The 27,135-nt window shown below is 62.3% G+C and overlaps 1 protein-coding gene across 2 annotated transcripts; it reads left to right on the plus strand.

The window, feature by feature from the left end:
* Nucleotides 1-701: 701 nt before the first annotated feature.
* Nucleotides 702-24,146, plus strand: CPZ (carboxypeptidase Z). 2 transcript variants are annotated; one of them, NM_001083486.2, is given in 11 exon segments: nucleotides 719-837; nucleotides 5,718-5,750; nucleotides 6,876-7,250; nucleotides 9,414-9,626; nucleotides 11,635-11,831; nucleotides 12,358-12,519; nucleotides 12,826-12,984; nucleotides 17,414-17,549; nucleotides 19,269-19,408; nucleotides 22,938-23,037; nucleotides 23,697-24,146. In NM_001083486.2, coding segments are annotated over 11 exon segments (1,935 nt in total). In that variant the 5' UTR covers nucleotides 719-752; the 3' UTR covers nucleotides 24,032-24,146.
* Nucleotides 24,147-27,135: the final 2,989 nt, after the last annotated feature.

The raw sequence follows: 27,135 nt of genomic DNA on the forward strand, positions 1-27,135 counted from the left end.
GGAGGGGAGTGGGAAGGGGCTGTCTCACAGCTGCAGGTGCAGACAGGCGTGTGCACTCCAACACCCTGGAGTTGGGGTGTCTGTACTGGGCTCCCCGCATCTGGGGAGTGTGTGGCGGGTGGAGACACCCCGGAGAACCTGTATGCCACCACCTGGACGTCCACTGGCTCCTTTAAGGTGCCCAGTTGAGGACTGCCACGTTTCACTGCGCACTGTTTGACACCCTGAAAACGGGGTGTCAGACCCCCCGCTGAGGTCCTGTTGGGAGAGGACTTCTCTGCAGGGTGCAGGCTCAGAGGTGGGGCAGGGGACGCCCAAGGTCATGGAAGAGACCCTTCAGGTGCATCCTCCAGCCTGCGACAGGGCTGGAGGAGTGCACACTCCATCGCTCCTCTGCTGGGACCCAGGCCCGGAGCTGGCGGTAGCCGGCCTGGCCCCCCTGCCAGTCGGGTCCAGGGCAGGCCGGGCCCCCGCCTCCCCGGCTCCCCCTCGGTCCAGGAATCGGGGCTAGTAGGCAGCATCAGCGGGGGACCCGGAAGTCAGGTGGGAGGCGGCACCCAGCCCCAAGGGGGGCTCTAACCCCTGGGGGCGGAGCGGCGGCCTCCGGAAGCGGGCGCGCTCACGGCTCGGCGCGGTTCCTGGCGCGGCCGCTGTAACCCGACTCCCCGCCCGCGGGGGGCGGGAGCCGAGCGGCGCTGCGCCCCGGCCCGAGTGCCACATCACTCGCCCGGCCGCCCTGCTCGCCGCCCACCATGCGGCCCCCGCCGCCGCTGCTCCTCACCATGCTGGTCCTCGCCGCCGCCCGGCCCGGGTGCGAGCCCGCCTGGGACCCCGAGGGTAAGGCGGGACCGCCCGGCCCCGGGGGTGGAACTCGGCAACCCCGGAACCGCCAACTTTCCCCCGCGTGACCCGGGGCTCCAGAGAACGTCCCCCAAATGGGCACCCTGTGAACCCTGGACCTGGGGGTCTGCACCAGAGGCGGGGCCTGACTCGCTGAGCGCATCCAGGCTGGGACCCCGGCGTGGAGTGCACAGGCAGGTTAGAGGTGCCCAGCTCTCAGCACCGCGGGCTCCAGCAGGGGCTTCCTCTTGGTCTGGGCACGGCCAGCGGGGGTGGGGTGGGGGGCGGTGCCCTGCAGGTGGGGTCCTAGGGAGCAGGTGCCAGGATTTTGCAGGAAGAGAGGGCATTCGAGGTCCCTAGTCCTTCCAGGAAGGGGGCGGCCTCTGGACCCTGTTGCAGACTCTTGAGCCCTCCCTCCCAACTCCGTGATGTGGACAACAGCATCTCCGGAAGTGGGTGCAGAGGGCCAGGGAGGGGGTGCGGTCCGTGCCAGGGAAAGGGGGTGCTCCTGGAGGATTCTGGGGGCAGGGGATGGCGGCACTCAGGGAGCGTCCAGGGACTTCGCACCTGGGAGGGTGATGGGAGGCACCTGAGGATGGGGGCCAGCTGGGGCCCGGGCTGTGGTCCTCCCCACACTTTGCCTTCTGGGTGGGCCTCAGTTTCCCTTCGCAGTGAAAGGTGAGGGTGTGTCTGGTCCGCCACCCTCAGGGTCCTTAGCAGCAGACACCTGTGACCCGGACTGCTGAAGTGGGGGGTCCTTAGCAGCAGACACCTGTGACCCCGACTGCTGAAGTGGGGGGTCCTTAGCAGCAGACACCTGTGACCCGGACTGCTGAAGTGGGGGGTGGGGGGGTTCCCTCCCACATTGGGGTCTGGGCGTGTTGGATTCTGAGTCTCCCAAGCGCCGGAGGTTTGCGGACACCTGAGAACTTGCTGGCACCAGCCAAGTAGGTTGTGCCAGGAGCAAAGTGCCCCTGCAGTTTGCCAAGCCCATCTCTCCCTTTCCTCTTCTCTCAGCTCAAGTTGAATTTTCTCTCCACCTCTGCCCCACCTTCACCTCTTTCCTCCCCCACTTTCTACAGAAAAGCCGGGGGCCAGGCAGTGTGTCTGGGTGTGTGCCCACACTTGTGTGCACACGTGGGATGCAGAAGGTCATGCAGAGGGTGTCACGGATGGAGCCTCCCCCAAGACCCCAGGAAGTGTCCACTATTATAGGCTTGTCAGGGAGCACAGACCCCCTCCTCCAGGAAGCTCTCCCTGACCTGCCCTTTTCCCAGGGAGAAGTGCAGACCCTCCTCCGGACCCAGGCTGCCCCTTCCTCACCTGGAGGCTTGGGCAGGGAGGGTCTCTGTCTTCCCCTCTGTGCAGCATCAGTGCCTCTTTCTAGAATAATTCCTTTTTCCAGTAGGATCTCCTTATGAGCATGTGTGGTCCGTGGAAGCCCAGTGCCTCTTCCAGACCACACAGTGACGAGAGCATGGCTGGGCAGCTTGACTCCAGGCTGCTTTGTCCAGGACTGTCCTTGTCCTTCCTGTCTTACTGTCCTGGGGCTCAGAGCAAGCAGGCCTAGACCCTCACCCCTGCCTGTCCCTTGCCTTCTTATCAGCGGCCTGGAATTTGAGGCAGTCCACAGAGTCGGAGACGACTGAAGTGACTTAGCAGCAGCAGCCTTGCTTTGAGGGACAGGTCTGGGTTCAAATCCTGAATTCCCTGGACACTGTGTGTCCTTGGGTAGATGGGCTGACCTCTCTGACCTCATTCTGTTATTGTTCCCATCTAAGACACCCGACCCCCCCCCCCCCCCCCCCCCCCCCCCCCCCCCCCCCGGCATCTTGCTCCCTTGGTTGAAGACACGCTGACACCTTGTGGTCAAGAGGTGTAACGGTCACGTGTGGACTGCTCAAGAGCAGCCTTTGGACCAGCGCTGTCCAACACGCTAATGCCAACCCTCAAAACATCGCCTAACATTTCCCAGAAGCTACTCGAAAGAGATAGAAACAGGTGAAATTAAACCTAAGGGCAAATCTTACTTAACCCAATATATACACAATATTGGGGCTTCCCAGTTGGTGCTAGTGGTAAAGAACCTGCCTACCAAGGCAGGAGATGCAAGAGACATGGGTTCAGTCCCTGGGTCCAGAAGGTCCCCTGGAGGAGGGCACGGCAACCCACTCCAGTGTTCTCGCCTGGAGAATCCCAGGGATGGTGGAGCCTGGTGGGCTGCCGTCTATGGGGTCGCACAGAGTCGGACACGACTGTAGTGACTTAGCAGCTTAGCTGCAAGTTGGTACTTTATACCCGAAACACACATCCTTTTCAAGTCGCAGCATTTCAGGTGCTCAGTGCCCGCACGTGGCTGGTGGGCACCACCCTGGACGGTGTGTCCTCTCGACCCCACCCCAGCCCAAGCTCCCCGAAGGCCCCCACTGGGGCTGGCCTGTTGTTTTGTGTCCCCCAAAGATACGTTGAAGTCCTAGGCACCCTCCCCCATGCCTCTGACTGTGGCTTGATCGGGACCCGGGACCTTTGCCGGTTTGGCTGCGTTAGGACGAAGGCGCACTGGCTCAGGCTGGGCTCTGAATCCCGTGACTGGTGTCTTTGGAAGAAGGTGGGGATTTGGGCACAGCACACCAGAAGGAACACGGGGTAACGGAGGCAGGGACTGGGGTGACGTGGCCGCAGCTGCGGGTTGCTGGGAGCCCAGGAGGACTCTTCCCTGATCCTGCGGAGGGGTGTGGCCCGCCAGCAGCTTGGTTTTGGGCGTCTGGCCTTCAGAACCGGGAGAGGATCAAGGCCTGTTACACCAACCTGTGGGTCTTCCTTACAGCCGTCCCGGGAGGTGAGTCCGCCGTCTCTCTCTTGCTCCTGGTAGCCACGCTGGAAGCATCGGTCCACGTCAGTAGATGCCGCCCTCCTGTCCATCGCGACGGGCACTGCCATCTTGTGGGCGGGTCACAAGGGGCCCGGCCCCCTCCTTCCTGTGCCACCCGAGCCTCGTGTCAGCACCAGCTCGTGGGACCCCCCAGCAATGGTGCCAAGCCGCCCAGTCGTGTCCATCTCTTTGTGAGCCCTTGGACTGTAGCCCGCCAGGCTCCTCTGTCCATGGGATTCTCCAGGCGAGAGTGGGTTGCCATTTCCTCCTCCTGGGGATCTGCCCGACCCAGGGACGGGACCCGCGTCTCTCACGGCTCCCGCACTGGCGGGCGGATTCTTTACCACTAGCGCCACCTGGGGGCAACAGTGCGCACTACTGTTCTCACCCCCATTTTACAGACAGGGAAACCGAGGCCCAGAGAGGCGCTTAATTCCCGAGCTTCAGCTTTCTCATCTGTGACTTGGGGAGGCTTGGAGCCGCCTGCAACCAGGAGGGATCCGCTTGTCAAATCCACTCAAGTCCAGGCAGCTGAGTAGGTCTGATGCTTAGAAGGAGCTGGCATGGGGGTAACTGCTGTGTTCTGGCCTCCTCCGCCCGCATTTTCCTGAGGCCAGCAGAGGCACCAGGGCCAGTGGGAGTTCTGCTCACCAAGTCTGAGTGCATCTTCAGCTCTGCCCTGGCTCGGCTCTGGGCCGGCACGCGGCAGGCACAGGCTTGGCGTTGGGACACAGGTGTGGGGAGGAAGGGGCCTTGGCGGGAGCCATTGGACCGGGGAGCCCTGGGGCTCCTGAGCTGATGGGTGTGGCATCTCACGGGTCGGTGAGTGTGAATTCTGAGTGTGAGCGCTGGGCACAGATGCTCCTGGGGGTGGGGGGGTCCTGCTCCGAGTGAATCCATTTGTCTGTTCTCCGAACGCAGATGGGCGGATAGCGCAGCGACCGAGCAGAGCCTGGGGCGGTTTCCCGCCCTTCCCTTAGTCCCACGTTTTGGTTTGTCCTCACACCTCCTCGTGCGGCAGAGGGCAGTGGGCACAACCTGCAAACAGCTCAGACCAGAAGGGCTTGGAGTCGGGTGATGGGGTCAGGCGGTGGGAGCCGGGCACGTGCTTGGAAATTGCCAGGCTGAGAGAAGGTGGCTCAGGGCACCTGGAGTTCTCACCCACTGCCAGCCCGTCCCAGCGTGCAGGGCGTGGCGGCGGGCAGCTGCAGCCCTCTCTGTTGTGTTGAGGGGCAGCCCTGTTGCCTGGATGCTTCAGGAAGATTATCTTCCTGCCCCTTACGTTGCCCGAGTGGTTCCAGCCGGCTGGGATGCCTGTAGTCCTTGGCAAGAGGGCGCCTTGAATGTCTCCTTCCCATGACAGCTTAGGGAGCTGGCCCATGGGGGTCAGGGGCTGTGGCTGCCCAGTCCTCAGTGGGGGAACCATGGTCCATGTCGGGGGTACTGTGTGTACAGGGGGCTGCTCAGCTAGCCTAACAGGACCCCCCACCCATATCCCCCCTCTGGGGGGCTCGCGTATGCTCAGGTAGGCTTCCGTGACCCCAGGCTGTAAGGTGAATCCCTAGAAGCAGCCTCCATCCTCGTCAGACCGTGGTCCAGGCCTGGGTTCCAGATGAAGATCTGGGGTTAGGACACTTCCCCTCTGGTCCCAGCTCGTCCAGCTCTGCCTGTCTCTCTCCGGCCCCCTCCCAGCGCCCACTTCCTGATTTCTTGTTTCCTGCGCTTCCATCCCCCAGCCAAAGCTGGAACCGGCCAGTGGATGTATTCACACCATGGCTTTCGGCCAGCACTCCGAGTCAGTGCTCTGCCTTCTATTAGGGAAGCTGTGTGACCTCAGACTCAGTCTTCCCGCCCGGGGAATGGGGGTCTCGGCCACGTGGATGTCAGAGGGCGGCTGTGGCGGGGAGGGTGGGAGGGGCTGGGGGACCGGCCCCATGAGGAGCAGCGGGATTTGGGGATGGGCAGGGGTCCCCGCCCCTGATGGCGTTGCCCCCTCTCTCTGCAGGTGGATGCCCCAGGTCTGCAGCTGCAGACAGCGGTACGTACCCGGACCGCCCGGTTTTGTTTTGTGGGAGTGAACACAGGCCCTCCACGCTCTCAAAGCCTTTTAGGGGGAGGAACCCGGGGTTCTGCGATGGGTGATGATTAAGAGGGCCCATCGATCAAATCCAGACCTAATTAAAAGAGCTAGAAATCAGGCAAAACAAGAGAGGGAGGCCCTTCCCTCTGTGCAGCTGGGCTCCCACCCCTGGCTCTGCCCTGGGCTTCTGCGGGGGTCTCTTCCATCCCTCCCTCTCCGCGGCCCCCCAGGCGGGCTCGAGGAGGTCTGGGGTCTGACTTGAGGTGTGCATGTGCCGCGCTGGCTGGCTCTGCACCCCGTGTGTTCTTGGCACCTGCTGAGTCTGGGGCTGGGACAAGCCCCTCCCCGCCTGGCCCCGAGTTCCTGTCTCTAAAGTGAGGAAGGGAGCACTGAACTCCTGGGGGTGATGCTGGAGAGGACGTGGATCTGGTGTATCGGAGGCGCTCAGAGCAGGCATTTCTTCAAGGCTCCTCCTGCCAGATTTGGGCATTGGGGTATTCTGAGCAGAAGCACTGGATTTTTTTTTTAAGTGAAAGTCGCTCAGTTGTGTCCAACTCTCTGCGACCCCATGGACTATACAGTCTGTGGAATTCTCCAGGCCAGAATACTGGAGTGGGTAGCCTTTCCCTTCTCCAGGGGATCTTCCCAACCCAGAAATAGAACCCAGGTCTCCAGCATTGCAGGCAGATTCTTTACCAGCTGAGCCACAAGGGAAGCTGGTAAAGAATTATTATTTTTTTTAAGTAGGACAATATTTTTGCCAAACAGAAGTCAACCATATGCCTTAACGAGGCAACTCCTTGGCCAGGTTGGCTTTCCTGGGCCCAGTCTGCGGATGTGGAAGCTGCTGGGCCCTCTCACGGGTCAGCCCGGGGGCCGTCGCTGGTCCTCCCGAAGGCTCTGGCTCCCTCTGCCGGGGGCCTTGTCCGGGCCTCTCCGTGCCGCCCGTCCCTGCTGGCTGTGGTCCTTAGTGGGGTCAGCTTGGGCAGAGCGGCACTTAGTAGGCAGGCGTCTGAGCACGTCCTGGGGGTCATCGTGGGAGGGAGTGCCCTGGTGACCCCACCGTCCCCCCCCCGCCCTCAGCCATGTGCGTGGACCTGCAGCTGCAGACCTGCAGTGACGTCACCTACAACCGGACGGCCTTCCCCACGCTGCTGCAACACCGGTCCCGGGAGGCCGTGGAGTCCAGCTCCGAGTACATCCTCCTGAGCGTGCTGCACCACCTCCTGGAGGGCCAGTGCAACCCCGACCTGCGCCTGCTGGGCTGCGCCGTGCTGGCCCCGCGCTGCGAGGGCGGCCGTGTGCGGAGACCCTGCCGCCACGTCTGCGGGGCGCTGCGCGAGGCCTGCCAGCCTGCCTTCGATGCCATCGACATGGCCTGGCCCTACTTCCTCGATTGCGGCCGCTACTTCTCGGGCCCGGAGGAAGGCTGCTATGACCCCCTGGAGAAGCTGCGAGGTGGGCTCCAGGGGGGCCCCGCTGTGGTGAGCGGCTGGATGACCGGGCGGGCCAACAGGACATGCGTTGGGAGGGCAGTGCCTTGGCCAAGCCGGAGGCCCTGGGTGCAGGGGCCAGGCTGGGAGGGCAGAGGTGTGGGGGCCTGAGTCCTGGATGGCACTCCCCTCGCCCATCAGAGAACTGCAGGGTGCTGGTGTGAGGAGCCTGTCTCTCTTGAGGCCTGCCTGGCAAAGCCTGTGATCGCCTGTGGCCGCTCCTGAAAGATCACACGTGGCATATTGACTGGAGCGGCAGCCAGATGCCTCAGAGTGGGGTCCGTGGAACCCCATGGGCTCAGGGAAGCCACCCAGAGGGGCTGTGGAGATGGGCTTTGGTTCCTCATGCAGACAAATGAGTGGAGCTGGAATGGGCAGTCCCGAGTGATAGTGAGCCCCCCGTCTCAGGGGGTGTGTGAGGCGCTTCTGGGGGCCACATGGCTGTGAGGTGGGGCGATGGGTGACGAGCACCTCTGCAGGCCTCCCTGCCCCCCAGCCAGGCTTCCAGAGTGAGTGAGACGGGTGGTCCCAGTGACCCTGGGACCCTTGGTGGCCTGTGAGGAGAGCCCTCTAATCTGGTCCAGACCACAGCCCCCGCGTCACACGTGGCTCCTGAGAGCTGGGCGCATGGCTCAGGTGACTGGGGACTGAAGTTTTGATTTTCCTTGATTGTAATGAATTTGAGCCTAAATGCAAATAGCCACCCGTGGCCAGTGTGCGTGACACCGGTCGGTGCGGGACGGTGGCTTCCGGCGTCTCATGTGCGGACGTCACAAAGGTCACAGGGAGGTCCACGTGATCTGGGGTCAAGTGTCACACACGTGTTGTCTCGTTAAGACCCCACAGTGACCCTGAATACGGGTGCAGCCATTTCACAGGTGACCGACTGGAGGCTCTGGGAAGGCCACCAGCAGCAGGGTGGGGGCTGGTGTGAGCCAGGCCGGCCACTGACGGATGGGTCGATCAGTCCACGTGCCTGATGGCCCTCAGGTGCCCGCTGTGTCCACGGCTCCCAGCTGGGAACCAAGGAGGTGGTAGGTAGCAACCAGGGGTGCCTTGGGTTGGCCCCCAGCGAGCCCTGGCTTCCCGCTCCGCCAGTCACTGGCTGTGCAGAGCTCAGGGCTGATCCTGGAGCTGAATCTGGGAGGGAGATGAGGGTGCCGTCTACCTGCAGCTTCTTTGTGACTCAGAGGCCCATGGGCTGCACTTTGCAGGCAGACGGGAGCCATCCGCCAGGGAAGAGGCAGGAAGCGTGGCTGGGTGGGGGCCGAGAGACAGAGGAAAGGAACCCGACATCTCTGTGGGACCAGGCCCGCCGGCCCCGGGGAAGCCCGCAGAGTGGGCTGGAGGGAGTTTATTTTGGGCCAGTCTGCCACCAAATTGCTGGTTCCGTCTGCTTTCTTCTCCCTCAGAAACCATTTTGAGCAGAAATGAAACCACAAGGCAAGTGAGACGCTTGGGAAAAGCGTGCACTGTTAGTGCCCCTGCTCTCCAAGACCAGCCTACTGGGACCTGCGTCTTCCCGTGCAGAGACACCACGGGAGGCGGTCTGGGAGCCCCTGGGCTGGCCTTGGGGTGCTCCTGTGAGTGGGAGGGGCCCGCCAGCTGGTCTGGGGATGGCCGTGGTAGACGGCCTACCTATGCCTGGAAGCCCAGACTGTCTCCTGAGGAAGCTTTGCAAATTTGGGCTAAAAGCATACCTTCTGCTCCCCCGTCCCTCCCCCCTCCCTACCCCGTCACCGCTGATGCCTGGGGACACAGTCATCCTAAGTCAGAAGGCAGCCAGACCACGGTTTTCTTTGAGGATCCTGTCCACGTGCGTCTGTTTTGTATTCTGCTGCTCTGTATGTTACAAAATTTCCAAACAAACCCCATACGCCTGTTCTTCATTGACGCTAGGAGCTGCATTGCTGTGTACACCTGTCGGGGGCTGTGATTAGCTGTCCACGTCAGGTTTCACAAAGGGAACTTTACTTACAAACGCAGTCATGTCTGGGGAGCCATCCGAGGGGCCCGTGTGGGTCCCGACATCCCGGGCTCCCCAGGGCGGGGCTGGGAGTTGGGGCGAGGGCAGCGGCAGCCCCGAGCTGACTCCTGGTGCCCGTGTCCACCCACCCGCCACCCCCAGGAGGCCTGGACATCGAGGAGGCACTGCCCTCAGGCCACCCGCCCACCTTCATTCAGTTCACCCATCACTCCTACGCCCAGATGGTGCGCGTGCTGAGGCGGACGGCGGCCCGCTGTGCCCACATCTCCAAGACCTACAGCATCGGGCGCAGCTTCGACGGCCGGGACCTGCTGGTCATCGAGTTCTCGAGCCGGCCTGGCCAGCACGAGCTGAGTAAGCCACTGCCGCCATCGGGGGAGGCGGGGTGAGCGGTCTGGGCTGGGAAAAGGCACCGGCCCGCTTGGCCTTGGGGTACACGAGCAGGTCCTCGGTCTTAATCAAAGCCCCCGTGTTTGGGGGACGGGGTGGGTGGGGATTTGGGGCGTGCTGGGGGCACTGGGGTGCTGGCCACCTCCCACCAGGCATGTGCGCCCACCGTCACAGCCACGCTGGGAGTTGGGGAGGAGGCGGCCAGGAGGGTTACGGCCCTGGGGGCTGCAGACGTCGTGGGCCTTGAGGTGAGGGGTGCACGGTGACCACAGGCCCGTCAGACCTGTGCGTCTCTAGTGAAAACCCTAACTGTGTTGTTGCTGCAGCCTTGCCCTGGTGCACCTGGACGCCAGGCAGGTGTGTGGGCGCTGGGTCCTGGACCCTGACAGCTCCTCCTTTGAGTGTGATTCCCAGAGCGTCTTCCCATTTATTTAAAACCCAAGTCCATTTCAGCTCCTAGGAGGCTACGTCCTGTTTGGAGCTGGGGCCCCACGTGGGAAGCGCTGGATCTCACTGTGCCTGCAGCCGCGCTCTTGCAGGGCTCAGCGGCGGTCGGGCCCTGCCCCAGTCCTGGTTCACCTGCCGTGACGGGGAAGGCCCTTCCGGCCTGGAGCGCAGATGCTGGAAAAATGACTGTGAAGCCATGTCAGGGGCAGGTCAAGGAAAAGGTGCTGGGCTCCGGGGCTGGGGCGTGGGGGTCTGGCCCCAGAACCCCGATGTTCTGACAAAGACTCAGCACCCTGGCTGGACGGCCTGTTTCCTGGGTAGCGAGGCGAAGATGAGCACCAGCCTGGCTCCGGGGCACTGAGAGCAGCTGGGCAGAGGGTCCCAGGCCTTCTCCCCAGCCCCTCAGCTCGTCTGTGCCTGAGACCCTGCGAGTCGGACAGGATCCGTCTGGATCCCATTTGGCCTTGGTCCTTACCAAGTACTCAAACGTGGCCCTCGTCTTGGCCAAGCGGCTCTGGCCCCCGTTGCTGGTCTAGCTGCGCTCAGCCTGGTTTCCGTCCGGGTGGCTTCTGCAGCGTGGACTTCACGTGCCCAAAGCCCTGTCTCCCATCGGGGGTCGGAGGTCACTGAGCCTCGCCCCTGCCTCCAGGGCCCACCCTGCCCGGCTCCCCCTCCAGCTCTGGGCTGAAGGCGGGACTCCCGCTTTCAGGTTGAGGGGGCGCAGCTGAGGAACACGGGGGCGGGCCATGTCCTTTGTGAGGGGCCATGGGCAGTGACTGCTGTGACAGCCTCAGGGGCATCTGTGTGCTGGGGCTGTGGGAGGGACGGGGCTGCACACAGCCTGGGAGGGAGATGCCGTTTTCCATGTGAGCAGTGCGGGGCTCAGAGAGGAGAGGCGACTCGTGCAGGGTCCATGTTAGGAAGACCGCTGGGCTCCTGGTCCACTCTTGCACGCATCCACCCGTCCATGCAGCCACCCATTCTTCCATCCGTGTACCCTTCCAGCCACCTTCATTCCTTCTTTCTTTCCTTTCTTCCGTCCTTCTCTCTTCCTTCGTTGCTTCCCTCCTTCCACCTAGCGATCCTTCCACCACCCACCTTCCCTCCATCCAGGCCCTCAGCCACCCATGCATCCTTCCACCTGTCTTCCTTCCTTCCACCTACCCATCGCTCCATCTATCCATCCTTTCACTCCCCTGTCTTCCCGTCTCAGCACCAGTGTCCGCTCTCCTCCACCGCACAAGCACGGGGAGTGGCCGTGAATGAAATTCACACAGACCGACGATAGTGCCTAGGATTATTAATCAGTTATCATGGATCCATCACGCTGGTATTTAAGGCTCTACATCACCGACGAGCTCAGCGGAAGTGGTGGCCTTGATGAGACCTCGTTAATCACAGAGACACTTGGGCCAGAACCAGCGTGAATAGGTTCCGTAACAACAGCCTGCCCTTGCCACGTGGGCCCTCAGGTTTCCGGGACCCCGGAGGCGACCCCCAGGTCACTGTGTCCCCTCCCCCACAGTGGAGCCGGAGGTGAAGCTCATCGGTAACATCCATGGTAACGAGGTCGCGGGCCGAGAGATGCTCATCTACCTGGCGCAGTACCTGTGCTCCGAGTACCTGCTGGGCAGCCCCCGAATCCAGCGTCTGCTTAATACCACCCGCATCCACCTGCTGCCCTCCATGAACCCCGACGGCTACGAGGTGGCGGCCGCAGAGGTGAGGGCCCCATGCCGCCCCACGGCTGCTGCCTTCCACACGCCCCGTCCGCTCAGCCACCAGCGGTTGTGGAGGGTCTGTGCCCCTGCCGTCCTGGGTAATGGGGACTCAGCGGGCACCCATACGGGCAAAGCCCTGCTTGGTGTGGGGACCAACGCTGGTAATGCTGTGGTGGCTTAAAAGGTGACGTGCGCTGTGGAGACAGGATGAAATGGGGGTGGGTGGCGGAGCCAGGAGCGGAGGGCCTCTTGGAGGAGGTGACTGAGCAGGGCCTTCAGCGGGTGGGCAGTGAGCTGTGCATCCTTGACGTGGGGCACCCCAGGCAGGGCACAGCCGGCTGGCTCGGGGCCTGGAGGTTGGAGGGTCAGCCCGGAGGTCTGGGAGGTGGCGGATGAGCTCCAGAGTTCATCTCATGAAACCAGAGAGAACCCCGCCCGCCGTGACTCTCAGCCCAGCCTTGGGCCTCCCACCAGGGGGATCAGGGTGGGCGTGCTGACCCCCGGCTGGGGGCCATCCTGTGGTTCAGGGCGCCGGCTACAACGGGTGGACCAGCGGCAGGCAGAACGCGCAAAACCTGGACCTGAACCGAAACTTCCCCGACCTGACGTCCGAGTACTACCGCCTGGCCTCGGTCCGCGGCGCGCGCAGCGACCACATCGCCATCCCCCAGCACTACTGGTGGGGTAAGGTAGGAGCCCGCTGCCGCACCGAGGGCTCCGGTTATTCCGGGACCCTTGGGGGGTCCTGCCCCTACTGAAAGCACCCAGAGCCTGGCAGGTGCCTGGTGACGGTGCGTGGGAGGGCTGCCTGGAGGAGGTGGCGTCCACAGGAGGTGGGGGAGGAGAGTTCCAGGCCCAGGATGGGCACTTGGGGGCACCCGGTGGGGTGGGGCCGGGGCGGAATCCTAAAGCTTAGGCGTGGGGCTGAGTGATCAGCAGGGATGCGCCTGGCCCTGAGGACCGTCTCCTCCTCCCCCCCGACCCACCCTGGGCAGGTGGCCCCCGAGACGAAGGCAATAATGAAGTGGATGCGAACCATTCCCTTCGTGCTCTCAGCCAGCCTCCACGGGGGTGACCTGGTGGTGTCCTATCCCTTCGACTTCTCCAAGCATCCCCAGGAGGAGAAGATGTTTTCTCCCACGCCCGACGATAAGGTGAGAGGCTGGGCGGGTTTGCTGTGGGTGGTGCCCTCGGGGGGCCTGAAGTCCTTCAGGTCCTGAGGCGAGTGCCTTCCAGCCTTCTGAACCATTCGGAGCCTTCCAGACCCAGCTCCAAACCCCCTCCTCCAGGAAGCCCTCCAGCCAGCTCCGCCCCTCCCTTCTCTGGCCACCCCACCTTCCATCAGTGTCTCCTCTGGGAGCTCCTGGGGTGGGCACCCTGGCTGAGTGCCTTCCCCACACAGGCCACCCCAGGGGAGGGCGCGGCCCCGGGCGGTGCCAGCAGAGGGCAGTGCTGCGTTCCGCATGGCGCCCGGCGGCTCCTGGCGCCTCCCCGGTTGTGGGCAGGGCGGGCTTGCTAAAGGTCAGGTCCTTCCCTGGTGGCTCAGCTGGTAAAGAATCTGCCTGCAATGTGGGAGACCTGGGTTCCATCCCTGGGTTGGGAAGATCCCCTGGAGAAGGGAAAGGCTCCCCACTCCAGTATTCTGGCCTGGAGAATCCCAGAGAATTACTGGAGAAGGGAAAGGGTACCCACTCCTCCATCTTCTTGGGCTTCCCTGGTGGCTCAGCTGGTAAAGAATCTGCCTGCAATGCGGGAGGCCCCGGGTTTGGGCCCTGGGTTGGGAAGATCCCCTGGAGAAGGGAACGGCTCCCCACTCCAGTATTGTGGCCTGGAGAATCCCATGGACAGCCCACAGGGTGGCAGAGAGTCGGACACGACTGAGCGACTTCTTTCACTTCTCAGGTGCCCTGGGAAGCAGTGGGGTCCAACTAGGAGTTCTGGTCACCTGGGCCCAGAGGAGGCCCGTTTTCCCCACTGGTCAGAGCAGCAGGGGATAAGACCCGGGATGCTGGCCGGACCCTTCTCTGGCTGCATTCTTCCCTTCTCCGGGGGCACCCCTGCCCTGATGGACACCAGAGCTGGCCTTCTGGAAGGGCATGGGAGCTGAGGAGACCAAGGCCAGGGAGTGGGGGTGAGCTTTGCTGGGTCACCCCCTGGAGTTGAGCTGCGCAAACTGCCCTGATGGCCCCCATCCCCCAGGGCCGTTTGTGCCCCGCCAGGAGCAGGAGTTTCCCACCCTCGCAGGAGGCCGCAGCTTGCAGGACTTCCCCTGACCAGCACGGGGAGGCTCCGGAGGGTCTGACCGGGTCACTAAGGCCTGGGCACTAAGCGGGCCCCCTGGAGGCCCAGACTCGGGCGGAGGGCCGGGCCTGGCCGCTGCCGCCTTCTCAGACCTTCCCCTGGTACTGGGGGCAGGGCAGAGAGCGTGGGGCGGGTCCCGGATGGACAAGTGCCCGGGCCGGCCCCCGTCTTGTTCTGTGGTCCCTCAGGGGTCCCCCTGCCTCACCCAGCACCCCCTCCTCACCTCCCCACGGCAGGTCTCCCCCTACCGCCGTGACGAGGACAGGGCCCTGAGCTGCGGGCCCTCGTCTATGGGGGAGACGGAGTCAGACTCGAGCAAGGACGAGGAGGTGCGGCCTCGGCCAGGGCAGGGAGCTGCCCGGGAGGCCGGGGACGAGCAGGGGTGGGGTGCGTGCGTGTCTGTGTGTGTGTGGACCGCAGCCTGAGGGTGGACTTTGAAAAGGGCGTCCTCCAGGGCCAGCCCCACCGTGGAGCCGGAGGATCAGGTGGGGACTCCCCCAGGCTCCCAGGAGTGAGGTTCAGGGCTGTGGGCAGTGGGAGCTGGGGGGCCCAGCGGGCACGGGCTGAGCCCGCCCCCTGCAGCGCCGGGAGCTGCACCATCCGGACGTCACCTGTGTGTCCCCGCTGACTGGCCCTGCCCTCGTTCGTTCTGGTGCCCACTGCCTCCCTCACTCAGCACATCCCCACTCAGCCACCCACCTAGTCACTCAGCCACCCACCCAGTCACCCACTCGCTCAGCCATTCACTCATCACTCACTCATTCATTAATTCACCCACTCAGTCATTTATCAACCATCCACTCATTCATTTCCTCCCTCCCTCAATGATTCCCGCACTTAGTCATTCATTCAGTCACTCAGTCGCTTATTCACTCACTCATCACATACCCATTCATCCACTCACTAATTCACTCACTTATTTGCTCACTCATTCATTCACTCACTCATCCATCGCTCAGTCATTCATTTCCTCACTCATTCATCACTCATTCACTCATTAATTCACCCACTCACCCATTTATTCACTCGTTCATTCATTCCCTCCCTCCCTCATTCACTCCCTTACTCAGTCACTCACTCACTCACTGACTCCTACAACCAGCACATGCCTGGGACCCAGAGAGGTGCTGGCTTCTATGCTTGGGGCTCTGCAAGTGCTTCTGGAGTGGCTGGGTGTCTCCCCTGTGCATGGCCTGTGCCCGCTGTGGCTGTGCCATCAGAGGGCAAAGTCAGCATCTGGGTGAAGCCCCTGGGCACCAGGCTCAGACTCTCTGGCTCTCAGGGGCAGATGCGTGAAGATGCCTCGAGGGGGGAAGTTCACCTCAACGAGTCCCCACAGAGTCAGAACACCGAGTGCCTTCCCCACCAGCCATCAATCACCGATCGATCATCCTTCAGACCTGCAGCCAGCGGTGGTCTCTGTGGAAACCAGGGTCCCAGGAGAGGCTTGGGGAGTGGGGCAGCAGGAGGAGGGCCTGAGCAGGGTGTCCAAGCCACACCCCCAGACTTCCATGGTGCCACAGTGCCTCAGGGCAGCATTCAAGGCTCCTAGGCCAGCCAGGGCTGCCTGCCTCGCCCCTCTGTCCCCCTACACACCTGCCCCTTCTGCCAAAATCCTGCTCCCAGCTCGGCTCCAGCTCCGTCCTGCTGTCCAGGCCCTCCCTGGCCCGGCCCAGCCCCCAGTGGGAAGGAGCTAGTTTATGCAGGCCCCTGGCCGGCTGGCCCTTCCCTCTGACCCTGGCCCGTGCTCCTGGGCTGCAGCCAGTCCACGTCTGCGCCTCCTAGCAGCCCACCACACCCCACCTTGTTTCTCTGGGAGTGGTCATGATCCCTGTGTCTTCCCCACCCACCCACACCCGGCACCTGGGCAGACCTCCCGCCCCCAGGGCAGGCCTGATCCCAGCCAGCCTGGGGCTCGAGCACCCTGGGGTGGTGGGGACTTTCTCTGCTCTCCTGAGGGGCTGACTGACAGGTGACAGGAGGCGGCCCCAGGGCAGGATGGAGAGAGACCAGGAGAGAGGATTTGGGGGGGGCACACCTTGGAGAGGGGCTAGCCTAACCTTCTGGGCCTAACCAGCCTAGGTCCCACTCTTCAGATGGGTGGTGGGTACCAGAGAGGTGGGGACCCAGGCAGAGTTCCAGAAACAACCCCGTCAGCACCTGGATGCCTGCCTGAAAGGGCTGATGCTGACCACAGGTGGCGGCGGCTGCTGGCAGGATAGCGGTCCTTGACTGCTGACCTTGGTGACTGCAGGACACCCATGGATTTGTATTTGGGGACTTGGGCTGTGTCTGTGGGACCAAGTTGAAACTGCAGCCTTACCCTGAGAAACTGGACGCATCCTTCTCCAAACCACAGGTCCTGGGTCTGAGTCGTCAGGAGAGACCTCACTCTGGCCTGGAGCAGCCGCTCATTGCTGGCCCCACCTGTCCACCTCCCCTTTTCTTAAAGAAGGGCCCTCATGCAGGGACACCCTCTCCTGGGGCCCGGGGCCCCTGAACAGGCCCAGGGCAGGCGCACCCCTCATCCATCTGGACCTTGCTTGGAGCCTCCACTCTGGGTCAGACCTGTGTCCGGTCCTGGGACACACAGGTGGCTGAGTCCAGTCTGGGAGGAGGACCTGGGGCCTGCAGGGGTGAGGGGTGTCATGAGGGGAGCTCTGGGCTGGGGGAGGCCAGTGGGGGAGGGGCTCTGCACCACCTAGGAATTGGGGCCACCCTCCAGGCCCTGCCCCCAGGCTCCCCCCCTCCGAGGGGGTGGCAGACCCTGAGCTGCGTCCTGTGTGGGACCACCAGACGCAGTGGAAACTGGGGACAGGTTATGGCAGCAGGCGGGTGGGCTCCTGCAGCGGCTGGTGTTCCTGGGCACATAAAGTGGTGAATACCATGGACGTTCACGTGAGAGATGAAGGCAGTAAAAATGGGACCATCCCAGCCCCCATCCCCCCCCACCTGTTTCCCCCCAAGGCCTGCCCTCTGCTCAATAGCAAGAAATGCTTCATGCCGACCTACCTCCGGAACGCCCCCTTCTCGAGGGGAAGCCCACACCACCTAGCCAGGTGTGCAGGGCTCCCTGACGTGCCCGTGTACCCACCTCCGTTCCTCTGCACATGCTGGGCCCGCTATAAAGACACTGCCCCCCTCCCACCTGAGCTGCAGGCGTTCCCTGAGGCAGCCCCGCCCACGAGGCACCTCCCGCCTCACCCTCTGCCCCCAGCTCAGAGGGCGTCCAGCAGGGCGCCCACCACAGCCCTCGTGGGGACCTCTCCGTCTCCCTTCCAGATGTTCAAGTTGCTGGCCCGAGCCTACGCCGACGTGCACCCTATGATGATGGACAGGTCGGAGAACAGGTGTGGGGGCAACTTCCTGAAGAGGGGCAGCATCATCAATGGGGCTGACTGGTACAGCTTCACCGGAGGTGCGCGGGCCGGTAGAGGGGGTGTTGGGGGGCGGGGCCGGGGGCGGGCTGGAGCCCGGGGTGGGGGCGGGGCCTTGCGTGGGGGCTGGGCTTGGGGCGGGGCTTTGGTTGGGAACAGGGTGGGCTGGGGGCGGGGCGCGGTCTGGGGTGGGGGCGGGGACCGGGCGGGCCAGAGTCCGGGGCGGGTCCTGGGGCGGGGCGGGGCCCGAAGCCCGGCCGGGGCTGGGGGAGGGCGCAGCTGGGCAGGGGAAGGGCTAGGCTCGGGTCCGAGCTGAACTGGGGCTGGAGGGAGGGAAAGTTCCTATATCCGGGAAGGGCTAGACTTCCTGTTGCCTTTTCTGCGGTTTATTTAATGGTCACTTACCATCTCATGATCCGACCCATGACCAGTTCGCCTTTTGGGGGTTTTGTAGGGTTGCCTGATGGAGTACAGGATTGTCAGTGAAGCCGGAGTTTTAGAGAAGTGAGGAAGGGTGTTGAGTACTATATAAATACTAACTCCAAACATGTGGGATGTTCTTACACTAAAACTATATTCATTATTTCTCTGAAATGCGGGAGCAGGTGACTCCCTGTGTCACTGGGGCCCCGAGGCTGAGCCCACAGGCCTCCACGCGCTGCTGGCCACCCCTCCACGCTGGCATGACGCTGAATGTTCATGTCCCTTGACAGATAAGGAAATTGGACTCAGATAAGGAAAGGGCCAGCTCGAGGGCCTGAGCCTGTGGCAGAGCTGAGACTCACCCTGCCTGTCCCCCGACTTCTCCTGGGAGGTGGACAGGGCGGCCCCTCAGCTCCTGTTCCAGAGACGTGTTCTCCTCTGCTCAGCGCCCCTGCTGCCCACGGTGGCACATGTGGTCTTTCCCCGGAGGGGGCAGTGCAGCTTCTGTCTCGCCAGGACCCAGACACATGGGTCCCCTGACCCTCGGGGGGAGGGCTTCGAGTCTCAATCATGACCCTTCAGTGGGGTCTGTAAAGAGCCCACTGGGGTGCTGAGCCTGGGAGAGGTGAGCCGAGCTCCCCACCCACCGGGCATGAGTTCAGGAGGGTTAGGGGCCATGGCCAGGGACAAGGGGCCATCTGTGTGTGGAGGGTGTGGCCTCACTGCGGACTTGAACGGTAACTCATGAAGGGTGGCTGCTGGCTGCCAGGGCTTGGAGGAGGCCCTGAAGCTCTGAAGGTCCAGGCCCCAGAGCCACCTAGAAGCTTCTGCTGGACAAGACCTCCCAAGCAGTTGGGGTGGAGGGCAGGCTCAGGGAGCGGTGGTCAGCCCGACCTGCTCCAAAGGCTCTGTGGCCTCCCAGGCCGGCTGTCAGCCCCCCTGAGCTGGGCTCCCCCAGAGATGGAGTTTGTAGGACCTTCCTCTCTGAATCGTTCTCAGGACTGTCCTGTAAATGGACACTGTTATCAGTGACCGCACTGGGGCAGGGGCACCTGTGGGCCCAGCGTGAGCCCAGCTTCTCTGCTGGAGGTGGACTTGCTCCTGCTCCCCCGAAGGCCGCACAGATGGTAGGGGAGTCTGTGGACAGGGGCGCCAGACCACTTGTTCCCCAGCCCAGTTCCCCCTCCCCTGGGACCTTGGGTGGGAGCCGTCTGCCTCCATCTGTCTGGCTGGGAGGCCGGGATAGGACTGGCCTCTCCCAGCTCTCCAGCCCGGGCCCGCGGGGGCTGGTGTTGAGGGCCGCTCGCTCAGCTGCCCCCACCCCCACCGTGCTGCAGGCATGTCCGACTTCAACTACCTGCACAGCAACTGCTTTGAGATCACGGTGGAGCTGGGCTGCATGAAGTTCCCCCCGGAGGAGGCACTCTACACGATCTGGCAGCACAACAAGGAGCCGCTGCTAAACTTCATGGAGATGGTGAGCTCTGCGTGCTGTGCCCGACCCCGCCCGGGACCTGGCATGCGGAGGGGCGCCCAGACCCGGGCCCCGCGGCGGGCGACCCCCGGACGGGACACCGGACGGCGGGGCTCGGCGTCCACGCGGTCACGTAGTCATTCTGCACTTGCTTCTTCGTTAACCATCTGTGTTCATGAGTGAAGGCTCACCAGACGTCTCTCCTCCCCTAGGCCCAGCCTCGGGGTGGCTGGGGATGCCAGGGGGGCACACATCAGGGTCCCCAGTGCAGCAGGGGTCTCTGTGAGGGGAGTGCAGGGGGCAGTGCAGCCCAGGGCAGCCCCTGACCCAGCCTTGGAGGCCAGGTGTCTTCTTGGAGGAAGGAGGCACCTGGGATGTGTCTTGAAGTGGAAGTAGGGGTCATGCCACAGGACAGGGACCCTCTGGCAGAGGGGGTGGCGTGGGGGTGTTTAGACCACCGAGGGTCCCGTGGCCAGAATGAGGGGCATGGCCCTGGGAAGAGGTGAGTCCTGGCTGGGAGCACGCCTGCAGGGCATGGCTGGCAGCAGGGTGCGGGGTCGTCAGGCAGGGCCTGTCCTCCCCTTAGGCTCGGAGGGGAGGACACGGGCTGCTGGGGTGGGAGTAGGGCAACAGGATTGAGGGGTGACCTCCTCATCGTGGGCTAAGAGCCTCCAGAAATAAGCGTACCGTGAGCGGGGGGCCTCAGAGAGCGTGTCTAAAGTCACCCCTCACCGGACCCAGAGAACCGAGACTCCCGGTGGTCCAGTGACCATGTGGGGACCCAGTGCTGAGGTCCCGCCACCCCTTCCAGCCCTGCCCCAGCCCTCAGGCTCCGCAGCGTGCCCCCCACCCCTCCCAAGGGATGCTGTTCTGAATAGGGTAATGCTCATGTGAGGGACACGGAAACTCAAAACGGAGCATGATAACGGGGGTTTTGTGAGAAGCCTCTGCTTTTTCCTTTTTCCCGAGCATCTTTAAGAATCATAAAAATCGCATGTTGCTGCCAGTGAGGAGCAGGTCCGAAGAGAGAAGCAGGATTGCCCGAGGGAGACAGCAAGGGGCTGTGAGCGTGCAGAACTTTACAGTTGGTGCCCCCTGCCCCCAGCCCCAGCCACACGGCCTCGAATCCTGCCACCAGGCCTGGCTGGGAGACAGGGCTGCTGCATTTTTCAGTTGGAAGAATGAGGGTGCTGGGGAAGGATCGTGCCAGTTGGGGGACCCTGGGCTCCCATCCAGGATCACGGGGGCTCTGATATAGCCAGAGGAGGAGACAGAGAGGGTCAGAGAGTGACTGCGCTGGTCCGATGTCATCGGCCTCTCGAACTCAGATCTGCCTGCCCCAAGCCCCAGTTCCACTGTCGAAGCCCCTCCCTTCTAGAAAGATCAGGAACTTCCTCCCGGTGGGGAGCGAGCAGAGCCTCTGGGCCAGCAGCTGCAGCAGTGGGGAAGGAGCAAGGCCCCGGATGACAACTGGACATTGTCAGCGTGGGGTCCTTCTTGGAGGCTGTGCCAGCCACCTTGCTGCTCGGGGCCGGGCAGCATCAATAATGGCTCATGGCCAGGCCTCCTCGCGCGTCACGCTTTACGGCCGTCTGGTGGAAATGACTTTTAAGGAGCCTTAAACGGGGCTGGGATTGCTCTGTGGATATTGCATGTGAAGGCTTGGGGCATAAAGATTTAATACTGCAATCGGCCGGGCAGCCTGTGGCCGAGCCTGGCTGCCCCCCAGGACGGTCCCCAGGACAGCTGCCCGGGCCTCCTGATAAGGATCTGTCTGTCATGTCCACTGAGGCCTTTCCCTAAGTGATCCTGACCAGGCCTGGGGGGTGGCATCCACCTCCCTCTGGTTGAGGTGGCGGCGGGGGCCATCTCTCCTCCTCTGCCTGAGAGCTCCACGTGCCTGCTTCTGCAGGATGATTACCGTCCGCCTGAGAGCAGGGATGGACCAAGCGCTCGCTGGAGGTCCTTCTGTGTGTCTGGCCTCTGCTCTAGGGTTAGGGGGCAGGGAAAAAGCAGACGGTGACATCGCAGTGAGGTCAGAGCTGGAAGAAGGGAACCAGGACTGTGAGTTCCCCAAGGAGGCCCCCGGTGTGACCAGTCATCAGGGAGGGCTTCCTGGAGGAAGAGGAGTGTGAGCTGTGTCTGGAAAGGGGAGAGGGATAGGTCAGGCCTTGTGAGCAGAGGAAGGGCGGGGTGGAGGCTGGCAGTCCTGGGCGGCCCTGGAGGAGGGAGGGGCAGCCTTCAGGGACAGAGCAGCCCCCAAGCTGAGTTGCCATTCCCACCCGGAGTCCCGGCCTCCTCTGACGTGAGGAGGATCGACCTCTGGTTGTTTCCTGCCGATGGAGCTAGGGTGCTCAGCTTGTGCCTTGCACGTCATTTTAGGAGAACTGTGCAGAGGCTCTGGGAGGTGCTTTCTTTGCCAAGTGTAAGGCTTCCTGGCCTGATGGTGACGTGTGCGTGAGCTGTGGGGCATCTGCTCGGACACCGCCCGTGCTTAGGACCAGCCCACGGAGAGGGTGGGGCCGCCCTGCCTCCAGCTCGGCTGTACTGATTCTTATTCCCTGAGGCGGGCACAGTGACCCTCTGTTACAGATGGGGAGAGGGGCCGAGATGCCCAGGTGGCTTGCCTGAGGTCAGAGAGCCGGTTGGTGCCCGGCTGGGACTGACACCAGGGTCCCAACCCTCAGGCCTGTGTCCTCCTGCTGCCTCCCCACTGCCTTCGGGACCCCGGCCCCACTGGCCCTAGTTACCCAGGCAGGGGGCTCAGATGTGTTCACAGGTGGGCACAAGGGGTCACAGGTGCCGCTCAGGGCTCAGGAGATGTTGTCGGCCTGACCCCCTGAGCTGGCACTGTGGGCCATTTGGAAACCCTGAATGGGGTTGATTGTTGCTGGGGGAGGACCCCGGCGGTGGGCTCCTCATTGCTCACCCTCACCTCACAGACGAGGGTTTCCCTGGAGACAGCCTGGGTGGGCTGCCGGGCCCTCAGTTCAGTTCAGTTCAGTTCAGTCGCTCAGTCGTGTCCGACTTTTTGCGACCCCATGAATTGCAGCACGCCAGGCCTCCCTGTCCATCACCAACTCCCGGAGTTCACTTAAACTCACATCCATTGAGTCGGTGATGCCATCCAGCCATCTCATCCTCTATTGTCCCCTTTTCCTCCTGCCCCCAATCCCTCCCAGCATCAGAGTCTTTTCCAATGAGTCAACTCTTTGCATGAGGTAGCCAAAGTACTGGAGTTTCAGCTTTAGCATCATTCCTTCCAAAGAACACCCAGGGCTGATCTCCTTCAGAATGGACTGGTTGGATCTCCTTGAAGTCCAAGGGACTCTCAAGGGACTAGATTTGATAGATAGAGTGCCTGAGGAACTATGGACGGAGGTTCGTGACATTGTACAGGAGACAGGGATCAAGATCATCCCCATGGAAAAGAAATGCAAAAAGCAAAGTGGCTGTCTGGGGAGGCCTTACAAATAGCCGGGCCCTCAAGCGGGTACAAACCGTATCCCCACCCGGTCCTTGGCCCCCTCAGGTGCACCGGGGCATCAAAGGCATGGTGATGGACAAGTTTGGCAAGCCGGTCAAGAACGCCCGGATCTTAGTCAAGGGCATCCGCCACGACATCACCACTGGTGAGCAATTCCTGAGGCTCCTGCAGTGCTCAGAGTGTGACCCTGCTCCATCCGTCCACTGCTGGCCTCGGGGGAGGGTGAGGCTGGGGAGCCCCGGGGGTCTGTGTCCACCTCGAGCTGTATCTCCTGCAGCACTGAGCCCAGCGGGTGGGGACACATGCAGGTCTTGACTGCTGATGACCATCGATGTGGATCCTGTGTTCCTCAAGAAGGAACACCACCATTATAGACGGAGCCTGTGGGTTCACGTCCCAGAGCTTCTATCCCACTGACCAGCTGTGTGTCCTTGTGGGCTCTGGGTGCCCTCAGGGATTTCACAGCTGGTTTGAAAAATACCGTACCCTGTGACGTGTGCTCCTGGAGGAAACAGTCCAGAGAAAGGAGGGCTTGTTAACTGTGTGTGTACAGGGGTGGGGTGGGGTGGGGTGGGATGGACTGTGAAGGCTTCAGAGAGGAGGTGTGGCTAGGCAGGGCTTTGCGGGATGAATAGGAGTTTGACAGAGGGAGGCGGTGGGAAGGACGTTCCAGGCCCACACAGAGGCGAGTGCACCCTTGGAGTCTGCTGTCCTGCAGGCAAACGCCCCCGACCCCCAGTGCCCACTGTCTCAAGGCTGTGTGGGCCCAGCTCCGAGAGCCATTCCCCTTCCATGTGTCTGCAGCCCCAGATGGTGACTACTGGAGACTCCTGCCCCCGGGGGCCCACATCGTCATCGCTCAAGCCCCTGGCTATTCCAAGGTCATCAAGAAAGTCATCATCCCTGCCCGGATGAAGAGGGCCGGCCGCGTGGACTTCATTCTCCAACCACTGAGGACTGGACCCCAGAAGTTCCTTCCCGGGTCCCGGAGGGGTGGGCTCGGAGGGGAGCCCCAGGAGCCCGACGAGGAGCCCCTGGGGGCCCGGAGACAGCCCACGACCGGCGGCAGCAAGCCCTGGTGGTGGTCCTACTTCACGTCGCTGGGCCAGCACCAGCCACGCTGGCTGCTCAAGTACTAGGTGCCCCGGCCCTGCCGGACGCGCAGGCCACGTCGTCTCCTGCTCTTGATCCGTCTTCCAGAGGCGTCCCACGAAGCCGTCTCCGTCTCATTAAAGTGTTTCTCTTCCCCTCCCACTGCGATGAGAGGCTCTGTGTGCGCGGGCCGGCGTGGCTGCTGGAGGAGAGAGGCCTGCCTGTCCTGCCCGCCTCCGGGGTCCCTCGCATGGGCTCCTCTGTCCCCCAGGCGGCCATCCCAGGGCGGCTCTGCCAACCCTTCTGTGCGCAGCCCATTCCCGGAAAGGGAGGCCTTGAAGCCAGAGGGGCCTCGACGTTATAGACGGAAAGCCGAGGTTCAGCAGGGGGCGTGATGCCCCAAGGCCACACGGAGAGGGTGATGCCGGGCTGGGACTTGAGGCTGAGGGTCCTGCGGTTGACGGCTGTGTGTCTGGGAGGATGTGGATGCAGGTGGGAGGTGGGGGGAAGCTGGGGGGAGCCTGGTTGGGGAGTGGGAATTGGCTGAGCCCCCAGCAGGTGACAAGGTCATCATAGTCTCTAGGGCAGGTGAGCCGGCAAGAAGCATGGCCCAGCAGTCACCCTCAGAAGCGCCTGACTCCAGGAGGAAGGGTCTCCCTCCTCAGCCCCCTCCTCATCCTGTGATGAAAGCATCTCAGGGCCCCTCAGGGCCCCCTCTTGGTCCACCTCTGAAGTTCAGTGCGTCTGTCCGTCCTGGGATCTGTCGGATGGGGAGTGAGGAAGCCTAACAGAGGAGGCCCCTAGAGAGGGTGTGCTAGTCATCTAGGGCTGCATAGCAAAGCCCCGCAGACCACGCGCATTCGTCCCCTGGTCTTGGAGGCTGGGAGGCCGAGTCAGGGTGTCTGCAGGCTCCTTCTGCTCCAGGCCTGTGTCCTAGACGGCCGTCCTGACCCCCTGTCTTCCCATCCTGCTCCCTCCACGCCTGTCTCTCTATCCCAGTGTCCTCTGTTTATATAAGTCTTATTGGATGGGGGCCCACCCTGAGGGCCCCATTTGATTTGATCACCGCGGTCTCCAAATACAGTCGCGTTCGCGGGTACTGGAGCTTAGGACTCCAACATATAAATTCTGGGGAGTGGGGGGTGGCGGGGTTGGGGGGACACAATTCAACCCCTAAGAGGAGGACCGGCCACAGCTCGATGGTTTCCTTGCTGGCTCCTGGCTGTGTTCTTAGAGGTCCCTTGCATCCCTAGTCCAGGCCTGGGCAGGGTTGACCCATACAGAAGTGGGGGTGTATCTTGCCAGAGCAGTGGCTTCACTTCATGAATATCAGCCTGCCCCCCACCCCGCTGCCCTTGCCCATCAGCATTGTGGGAGCGCGTCCTGCCAACCTGGACCAAAGCCGACAGAAGGGGGCATGCTTCTGGTGCAGGGCGGTGTGTGGCGGGGTGCAGGAGGGGGCGCGGGCCTCCTCCCGTCACACAGTCTGGGCCCCACGCAGCGCTTCGTGGTTTGCAGCCAAGGCACGTGTGTGCGTCCTGGGGGTGATCCGGAGCTCTGGTCAAACACCACGGCTCGTGGAGTCCCTCTGCCCCACATTCACCCCTGTGCCAGCAGTCCCGAAGAGCAGCGTGTATTTGGTCCCACTGTGTACCGGGCACCCCATCCTTGCTGCACAGATATGGGTGCCACCCAGAGAGCTTTTGTGATGAGTTCAGGACCTTGTGGTGTATGGGTGGTGTCAGCTGAGTCCCTCCTGCAGGACCCCGTGTGGGGTTCCTGCTCGCCCCACGTCTCTCACCGGCTCCACTGGTCACGGCCAACTCCCGGGTCGGTCTGAGAGGCGGAGACAGCTCTGCCTGGAGCCCATTTCACGCTTCAGGCACTGGAGGTGAGGACAAGGGCAGGGAGACTGACCTCTGAGAGACGCCCCAGCCCCCAACTGGTGCCTACACTGTCTGCGGACAGCAGAGACCCCACAGTGGCTCCTCTGTCCTTTCAGAGAGCCCAGGAGTCCTCGGCCTCGCCCTGAGCCAGGTTCCCTCCCGTCGTTTCAAGTCTCCTGGTTTCTAATGTGGGAAACGGTGTTTGGAAAATGTCAACTCTGCAGCCGAGTGCTCACTGCCCTCTTCTCCACGATGGGGATGGGGGATGGGGGCGGGATCACAGCTTCCAGACCCTGAAGAGGACAGAGCTGGAAACAGGGTTCCTTTGTAGGGGGAGCATGGATGGGTTCATGTGCTTGGCTCCAATCCAAGTTCAGGATTACTTGGCCCCCCGTGCTACCCCGAGAACCCTTGGTTTCCACAGCGATGGGAGAGATCAAGTCTGTATTTGTTATAATCAATCATGTGCTTTATTCCAAATGCATACACACTAACCTCAGACAACACCGCCGCTCCACTGGCCATGTGATGACGGAAAACAGTTTGAGATTTTCCTTCTTTTTCTGTTGCTTTTGTGCTGGGAAATAACCTGTTAAGATACAAGGTCAGATTATTAGCTTTTACTCATCCTGAGGCCATGCAGCTGAGGGCCAGCAGAGACTGGCAGGCAGATTCTGAAACGGCGGGAGACTGGTCTGCTGGAGACTCAGCCAAGGATGTGGAGGGTGGGGCTGAGGGCGGCGTGGCTCAGAGACTCAAGGAGGCAGGCAAAGTATCTGGAACTTAAAGCCATGATTCGTGAGCCAAAATACAACTTTAAGCTGAACTGAGAGAGATCAGGAGCCTTGGTTGTGAATTAGTGTCTGGAAAGGCCAAGGACAAATATATCACCGAGAGAAAGCCGCAGGGAAAAGGGATGTTGAGGACAGACCCAGCAGCCCCGTGCGCAAATACTAGGGGAGAAAACCAAGGAGTAGAGAAAAAATGGAGCGAACGATGGATTCGTGACGGCAGATTGAAGGAGCTCGTAGGTTCAAGGCAAGACTGGTGGAGAAAACACGCCAGATATAGTCAGATGAAGTCTGAATTCTCAGGGAAAAGTGAAAGTCTTGCAAGCTTCTATAGAGGAAAAAAAAAGTCTTAAAAGGCGGGGACTTCCTCTGGTGGTCCAGTGGTTACGATTCTGTGCCCCCAGTGCAGGGGGCTTGGATGCAACTCCTGGTCAGGGAATTAGATCCTGCATGCTGAAACGTAGACCCCACACG

The sequence above is a fragment of the Bos taurus genome, chromosome 6 (genome assembly GCF_002263795.3).
Source record: "Bos taurus isolate L1 Dominette 01449 registration number 42190680 breed Hereford chromosome 6, ARS-UCD2.0, whole genome shotgun sequence".
NCBI classification, from domain to species: Eukaryota; Metazoa; Chordata; class Mammalia; order Artiodactyla; family Bovidae; genus Bos; species Bos taurus.